This window comes from Trichosurus vulpecula, chromosome 6 (genome assembly GCF_011100635.1).
Source record: "Trichosurus vulpecula isolate mTriVul1 chromosome 6, mTriVul1.pri, whole genome shotgun sequence".
Lineage (NCBI taxonomy): Eukaryota > Metazoa > Chordata > Mammalia > Diprotodontia > Phalangeridae > Trichosurus > Trichosurus vulpecula.
Genome location: NC_050578.1, coordinates 164384892 through 164394121, shown reverse-complemented (window position 1 = coordinate 164394121; position 9230 = coordinate 164384892). Strand labels below are relative to the sequence as shown.

The window sequence follows — 9230 nt, the reverse complement described above, 5'->3', positions numbered from 1 at the left end:
TGTTATATTTCTATTTGCTGAAAATTGATTTCTCACCTACTGGAACATTTCCATCACATTTATCAGTGAGGAACTTATAATGAAAAAAATAGGAGGCAAACAGTAGTTTTGTAGCTCATGACATAAGACCAATGACTCCTTTTCTACATAAGGTCATTTACATAAATATGAATTAATAACTAAAATTAGAATGTGAACATATGACAATAAACATTATTTATTTTTATTAAACATAGCATTTGAAAATGAAAATTGTCTGTGGAAATTATAATAAGATTAGTATTATAGTATAGGGCAGCTAGGTGGCACAGTGGACAGAGTGCTTGCTGGGCCTGAAGTCAGGAAGATTTGTCTTCCTGATTTAAAATCTGGCCTCACACACTTACTAGCTTTGTGATCCAGCAAGTCAGTTTAGCCCTATTTGCTTCAGTTCCTCATTAGTAAAATGAGCTGGGGAAGGAAATGGCTAACCACTCCACTATCTTTGCCAAGAAAACCTGTAAAGGGATCAGGAAGAGTCAGGCATGACTGAAAAATGACTGAACAACAACAACTAGTATTAGATGCACTAATAACAACATGTATATGTTTAAAAGGAATAACAAGTTGTACATGATAGATTTGTATTTTAGTGTGTAATCATATTTTTATTATATAGTGTTATGGAAATGCTTATTCTATTCCAGAAATTATAAATTAAATGAAGATTAAAAAAATATATGTACCTGTGGTGTTATTATTATATTTGCCTCATTTATTAAGTAGAAAGTTATGTTTAAGATATAAATATGTTATTATTATGAATGGGTGGATTTTTTGCAAATGGAAGTATATCCATGGGGCCTCTAGAGCTAAAGATAGGAGTACGAGAAATATTTTCCCTCATAATAGGGTTACTCTTACAATGTTGTGAGAGTTTGAGTATAATTGTGTGGTGGTGTTCCTTCTCTGGAAACCTCCATCTGCCAATGTGAGTGTAGTTGGAAATAAGCAAGTTAACCCAGAGTAGGTGTCCACACAATTTATTTGTGTATGAGGCATTCCATTTTAAGTATCGACCATACCTACTTGTTACACATGTATACAAATAATGGAATTTCAAAAGAGTAATTGGTAAAGCAAGTCTTTTAAGAGTTCTGAGAAGGAAACTGTCATTCCTGGTGACATAAAAGAAGCTTTGTTGGGAAAACTGCATTTGATCTAGCTAGAATTTCAGCAGGTATAGATGGGAGGGGCATCCTCTAGCAGTAGGGGAAAGTAAGAATGAATGCACAGAGATGGGAAAGCACAAGGCACAAGATGGGGAAGTAGCATTATGTCATACATTTCTATTTTAGTATAGATTTGATCAAAATTCCATTCCTAAAATTAATTTTTCTCTAGCTCTATCTCAATGTTTTAAGATACACTTTGATATTTTAAGTGGAATCTTTCATATTGATATATGGTATTTAACTGTATTAATATGTCTGGAAGATAATAGTTTAGCCTAGGCAAGTTAGGCATGGTTCCATAAAAGGGAACGTGAGAATGTAAAAGGAACAGCAATACAGGACATTTACGTTATTCAGCCTTTGGCGCTTGTATTTTCTTCTGTGAGAGAAAATTTTAAAATGCAAATTCCATGATGTAATGCTGTAGAGCAATTAGATGGTACAATATATACAGCACTGGAACTGGAGGAAGGCCTGAATTCAAATCTGGCCTCAGACACTTAAAGTGCTTAGCACAGAGCCTGGCACATTTGTTATTCAGTCTCACTCTTCATGACCCTATATGGGGTTTTCTTGGCAAAGATGCTGGAGTGGTTTGCCATTTCCTTCTCCAGTTCATTTTACAGATAAGGAAACTGAGGGAAACAGGACTAAGTGACTTGTCCAGGGTCACATAGCTAATAAGTGTTTGAGGCTAGATTTGAACTGAAGAAGATGAGTCTTCCCGACTCTGGGCCCAGTACTCTATCTACTATGTCACCCAGCTGCCCTATACTATACCACTATCTAGCTGTCTCCCTCCTGGCACACAGTGGGTGCTATATAATTGTTTATTTCCTTCCCATTACTTCCCCCTGTGCCTGCTGCTGGAAACGACACCCTTTTGCCATTTGAGTGACTTCTCTCTTTCTGGTTTCTTGGCAAAAATAGTTTTTAGCAGATCATTGCATTGCATTCTTTGGTGTTCTTTGTTGTACACAGTAGGAGGAGTTTAAAGGAAGGTGTCCTCTCATTTGGTGGTGTTAATTGAAATATCCAGATAGAACAATAAGTTTATTCGTGAATAAACTTATAATAATAATAATAAGAAGAAGAAAGCCTAACTTTCTTAACTCTTCCATCCTTTTGCCTTAAACTTTCTTTCGCTCTTTCATTTAAAAAAAGTACTTAAATTGCATGATTTAAAATTGCCTTTCACAGAATTTAAAAAAGATCTGTATTAACTGGATCAGGTTTGAATTGTTTTTGAATATTTTTCCTTTTGCTGCTTTCGCTGCATAAGCTCAGAACTAAACTTTTGCTCTTCATTGGGGCTTGCCTGTCAATTAAGGGATACATTGACCTTTTTGCAAACGGGCTTGTTTCCGCATGTGGACATTAGAGCACAGATACAGAAAATCACAAGCTACCTGACAAAACCAGCAAAATGATGTTGGATCAGTGTCTATCTGAAATAGCCTTCATTCTTGTACCAGCTAGCATCAGGGAAAACCCAGTGAAAACTATGGTATTTTTACTACAGGAGCACCATGATTTTGTTCTCTCTTTAAGAGATATGACACTAAGGTGTTAAATCTTTTGAGTTACTGTCATTGAAGCCTTTGCTGCAATCCTAAACTAGGGTTTTGCATTAAGTAGCTTCTGCAGTTATAATGTTTTGTCAATTTGAAGTCCTATAGATCTCATCCATTAGTTTAATCACTTTGAAAGCTTTTGTCTTTTACTCATGCTGACACCACACATCTCCTGACAATGGATGGGGTATTCCTGTTAAAACTGTTCCATCACAGACATTGTCTACTTACATAATTAGATAACTAATCAAATTCAGCCTCCTTAATCTGAGAATACCTAGGCTAGGAGTGGTTCCTTGATGTGGGATACATGGGAGTTTGATGACAGTCATCATGAGTCCTAAGATTTTTATTTGGAGAGATTACACTTTTGCCTGAAAGGAAATAAGATAGAGGACCCTGAAAACAGTCTTGTTCCCAACATGACAGATTTATATACTCATTGAATTTAGGGTATTGTGGGAAACATACTTCTAATCAATATTTTCAAATGTAACTTTCAGATAACTTTTGTTTTATTTCTTCTTCCTCTTCCTCTCTCCCTCCCCCCCTCTCTCTCTCTCTCTCTCTCTCTCTCTCTCTCTCTCTCTCTCTCTCTCTCTCTGTTTCTCTCTGTCTCTCTGTCTCTCCCTCTGTCTCTTTCTCTGTCTCTCTGTCTCTGTCTCTGTCTCTTCCCCTCTTTCTCTCCCTCCTTCCCTCCCTCCCAGAACATTATAAACATTGTTTATAATAATGAATAAGAAAAGAAAGAAAAGGGACTACTTCTGGCCAAGGTGGTTGTCTGAATGGGAATCAGACTTCCCAATTCCAAATACCTACTTCAGCAAAACCCTCATGTTCTCACTAGATCAAATAATGATCAAGAAATCTAATGAGAAATCTACTGTGACACTTTTTCCAGAATTGCAGAAAATGTCAGCCACAAACAATAGGAATGGTAACTCCTCCTTATTCTATCTCCCCCCACCCAATTTTGAGAGCCACATGAACCAGAAATGGAATATGTGTGTGTGTCTATACATATACATATATATGTACATATATATGTATGTATGTATGTATGTATGTATGTATGTGTGTGTGTATGTATGTATCTGGTAGCAGCAAGAATGGTGGGATCCCCTAAGAAAGTCCCAAGGTGGGAACTTTGGCAGAACGTGGAGCAGCAGTGGAAAAGAAGCAACACAGTGCTATAGCACTTAAATTAAGACAGCCCAGGCCTAGATTCTTTGAGGTCCCTGACATTCTTTCCTGAAATGTCAGGACATGAAGAACTGAATCTCAATAATTCAGGGAGGCTGAACCCTAGGAATTAGAAGTTGTAATAATAGTGTTGTTTGTAGCTGCTGTGGAGGTGTAAGACAAATACCACCAGCACACAAGAGGGCTGCTGCCACAGGTTCTTTGATCTGCTTTTCTAAGGAAATCAAATTCAAGGGGTTTACAGTCTTACTTTAATTAAACACACATATATCATTCACTTAGTTCAGGGGAAAAAGTCAGCACCCTGAACTTCAGAGAAAACACAAACAGAAATTATAAGCAGAAATTATATAAACAGAGCAAAATAACACAAATCAGCGGACAGGCTTCTGTCTGTCCAAGCAATACATAAACAGTTACCAGAGAGAGAAACACCAACATCTGGTTTTCAAAGTCAGGGCTCCTTAATGGCTGCCCAGGGTCTCATCTGGTCAAATCATATGATGTTCTTCCAGTGATTGAGAGCCCCAAAACCTCAGATCACATATACCTTTCTCAGGTCAGAGGGTGTCACAGCCATGCTACTCAAACCCATGTGATCTATGGTTTCTTGTGACTTAAGTAGGTCATCAAAGATTCTTGATTCAATCAAAAACTTGTGATTGAAACAAAGGCAAGACTCATCAAAGGTACTTGATTACCTCAGGGCTGAGAAGCACTCAAACAAAAAACAGCAAACAGTCCCACTTTGCTTGCCATTATGTTTGAAAGGCAAGACTCAGCAAAGGTACTTGATTACCTTAGCATTCCAAAAGAGAAAACAGTAAAAAAGTTCCACCCTGATTACCATTATAGAAGTCAACCTCCACACCTATTTTCCCTAAGGAGTGAGGGAAGGTATCTTTTTTCATATCTCTTTTTGAGGATCAAATTTGGACAATATAATTTTTCAACATTCAGTATTCATTTTTGTTGTTACTGCTTCCATTTACATAGAAAGAAACATGGGATGCATTGTATACATTGTTCTTCTAATTTCACTTTGCAGCAGTTTATAGAAATCTTCCCCTACTTCTCTGTGTTCATTATATTCATCACTTATTTTGGTCTAGCAAGTTTTATTCCATTATGTTCATATGCCACAGTTTGTTTACCCATTCCCCAATCAGTAGACATTTATAGTATTATCAGCTTTTTGGTTTGTTTATTTTGTTTTTTTTGTTTTTTTGCCACAACAAAAAATGTTGCTAAAAATATGATAGTTTCCTTGGAGTCTTATTTTTTGTGATTAACCTCCTTAGGATATTTGTCAGTAGAATCTCTCTGTGATGGCTTACAGACATTTAAATCACTATTTGCTTACTTTCATTTTTCCTGCACAATGATTATACAAATTCATAATTCCACCAAAATACCTCTTTCCAAATCTCTACCATTGATGTCATCTTTGCCAATTTTCTGGGTGGGAGGTAAAACCTCAGAATTATTTTTACTTGCATTTCTCTTATTGTTAATGATTTAGAGCATTTTTTAAAAATGTTGAATAGTTTGCAATTTTGCTTTTGAAAATTGTTTCTTCAAATATTTGGCCACATCTATTGTGGTGATGGCTTTTGGTCTTGTGTATTTATATTATGTCCATATATCTTAGATTTTAGACAATCATCAGAGATCTATGTTAAACATGATTTTTTTCTCAGCTGACTACTTTCATGCTTATCTAGAAGGCATTAATTTTGTAGGAAAGTTTTTAAGCTCATGTAATCAAAAGTATCTCTTTTGGTAATGAATTCACCTTTACCCCTATATGTGAAAGTTATATGATCTACTACTCTTAAAGGATTTTTAAAAATAATAACATGATGTTATTATAACCCATTTTGAACTGATTGTGGAATATGGTCTTAGATGTCAGTCTTTAATTTCTGTCGGATTATTTTCCAGTGTTCTTACTACCTAAACAGTTCTTTCCTATGTAATTAATGCTTTGGGGTTTATCAATTGTGAATTCACTTGTTTCTAACTTCAGCTTCTAAAATATTTGCTTGATATTCTGGATCTCTTGTTCCTCCAAAAGAATTTTGTCATTATGTTTTCTGATGCTGCAAAGCATCCCTTTGGCAGTCTGGTATAGCACTAAATTTGTAAATGAGGTTTGGTATAGTACTAACATTATTGTTGTGTTGACAAGGTCCAGCCATACATTCTGAATATTCCTCACAATAATTAAATTCTTCTTTATTTCTTTTTTTTTGAAGTAAAAAAACAAACAAACTTTTTTTTATCAAACCACTAGGAAAATATGACATAGCCTTGAAACACTGAACAGGAAGACTAATTTAATTACATTCAATAAGACATTGGCATAAAGGGGCAACTAGGTGGCTCAGTGAGTAAAGCACCTGCCCTGGAGGTAGGAGGACTGGAGTTCAAATATGGCCTCAGATACTTGACACACTTACTAGCTATGTGACCTTGGGCAAGTCACTTAACCCCAATTGCCCTGCCTTCCCACCTCAAAAAAAAAAGAAGTTGGTATAAAGAGAACAAGATCTTTTCCAACACAATGTGTGGTACTAACATGTTGTTCAAAGTTGTAACCAACAGGAATAAGTGGATAATTGGTGCTAGCTGCCTCCTGTACTCTGGGGTAGAAAAAAAGCTCTACCTTGAACCTGCTTAGAAGTTTAAGTTGTCTTCCTACCCTTTCCTGTCCTAAGAGGGACCTCTCAATAATGTGTTTCTGTTGAAGAGGGCAAATGAGCAGGGTCTGGGTCAGGTATCACATCTTTTGCTGCTTTGGGGAAAACTAACTTTCCCCCAAACAAATCATCTACCATTCCATTAAGCAAGAGGCTTAAGATTGTTCTTCAAGCAAAAACAGGCTTTCTTTGGCCTTAACTTAAAACTATTTCATGTTAGTCTCAAAAAACACTTTAACTGAAGTGTTGCCGCTTAATACCTCCCAGGACAGGAAAAAGTAACCTGAACAGCAGTCCTGGAAAAGGCAACATGAAGGAACCTGAGCTTCACATGCCTGGCAGGAGATTTCCCATTTATGATCTTGCTTGGTGTCCTAGGTGAAAGCCACCGTGGGCACTGTCTTCATCAAAGGAAAGATCACTTGGGAGCTGCTCAGTTCTCTAATCTAAGTAACTCTCTTTCCCTAGACTCCCTTCTGAATCCAGTTCTTGTGCTGGGGAGAAAAGCACAAATGTGCTTTTCCAATCAGTAGTTGAACTCATGGATGCTGCTTTCTGGTCTACGGGAAATAGTTCGAACAGGTGGATGTGAAGTTGGCACCAAACAAAAGTGGAAAGCTACCTCAGGGACTCAAACCAGATGGAGATAGGTTGGGGAAGAGAACTGCTAATACATATAAACCCAAATGGTTATTCCAGCTTCTAGGAATGGAATACCTCTGAACCAGTTAAAAGCCGTTAAGGGCTCCAGCAGATAGAATAGGGGTCATCTTCACTTAAGGGATGCACCTGGGTACTATTGGCCCTCTGTGCTACCTACAATCCAGATCTGAGCACCAGTTTCTTCCATTTCTTCACCCATGGGCCAAAACATAAAATGGAACCAAGAGAGTCCAGAGGCCAATGTGAAACTCCCATAAAGGTATTCTTAAACTTGCCACCAGCCTCAATTTCTTCATTCTTAAATTTTCACTGAAAGGTAAAAATTTCCATACATTTTTACAAGTAGACCCATTCTCCCACCCCAGATGACTACTGACAATGACTGTCTTTTGCAATAGATGCCAGGGAATCCTTCATCTTCTTGGTCATGTTGGGGATGAAGCGCATGTGGTCATCAACACATTTGGTCACACAGAACTCTAGCTCCCTCTTCACCTGCTGCTTCTTGCTCCCAGAATCCATCAAGTTTTTGGCTTTGACATTGCATTATATGGTACATTGAGCTAGGTGGTCCTAGAATTTCTCTAGTTTGCTGGTCACAAGGGCCTGTGCCTGGGCCAAGGGAGCATGGCAGGGTTCAAAGTACTGATGAACCTGCTTTATGGAGGCCTGGGTATCTTTACAGTAGCTGGCACCACACTGGAACATGGTACCTGGCATCTTACAGATATTCTCCTGCTCCAGTGCTTTCACCATGGTGTCCACTACCTTCTGCACCCACAGCTGCTTTGACTCTGCCATGGCATACACCCTCACCCCCAGCCCCATGCCCTGCCCTGCTTGGCCCGAGCGCTCTAGCCTGGCCTCTTCTTTATTTCTTTAAGGAGTGTTTTGTAAGTGGCTCTATATGGGAATTAATTGTGTTTTGATTACTGACTCCAAGATATTTTATATATTTTGTATTTATTTTCAATGACATTTTTATTTCTTTTATTTTTCCTGTATTTTGTAATTCTGGTGATATTTGTAGATTAATTTTGTAGCCTGAAACTTTGCAGAAGTTATGGTCTCAATTAGTTTCTTTGATGATTCACCAGGATTTGCTAAGTAAACTATTATTAACATATAAAGAGAGTTTTGTTTCCTTTATCTTTATTCCTTTAATTTATTTGTTTTATTGCTTTTGTTATCGTTTTTATATCAAAAAATATTATTCAAGGAAGGTAACCTTTCTTTATTTCTGCATTGGAAAAGCTTTTAGTGTTTCCCCATCACATATAATGCTTGCTTGTTTTGGTTTTAGATATATTCTTATTATATTAAAAAAGAGACATATCTGTCTATGCCTATATTTCATAGGATTTTTATTTTATTTCTTAGCATAAATGAATATTTTTGTTATTCACTTGTTTTAATCATGTCAGACTCTGTGATCCCATTTAGTATTTTTGTGGCAAAGATACTGGAGTAGTTTGCCCTTTCCTTCTGCAGCTCATTTTACAGATGTGGAAACTGAGGCAAGCAGGGTTAAGTGACTTGCCTAAGGTCACACAGCTAGAAGTATTTGAGGCCAGATTTGAACTCAGAAAGATGAGTCTTTCTGACTCCAGGCCTGGCACTCTATCCATGGCACCAATTAGCTGCCCCTGAATGAATGAATATGTTATTTTGTCAAAGGATTTTTTGTGCATCTATTGAGATATTTATGTAGTTTGATGTTTTTATGATGGTTAATTATGTTTACTCTTTTTCCTAATGTTGAACCATCCTTGCATTCTCAGTATAAATCCAACTTAAGAATGATTTTAAGGATGAATTTTTGTTATCTGTTTGATGGCCTTGGAAATCACTTTCAGAGATATTGACAAGCTAAG

The 9230-nt window shown here is 37.1% G+C and overlaps 1 protein-coding gene across 1 annotated transcript; it reads right to left on the bottom strand.

Moving 5' to 3' along the window:
- Positions 1-7725: 7725 nt before the first annotated feature.
- On the bottom strand, positions 7726-8157 carry LOC118854831 (protein FAM136A-like). The gene is given in 1 exon segment (XM_036765054.1): positions 7726-8157. A coding segment is annotated over 1 exon segment (432 nt).
- Between the last annotated feature and the right edge of the window lie 1073 nt (positions 8158-9230).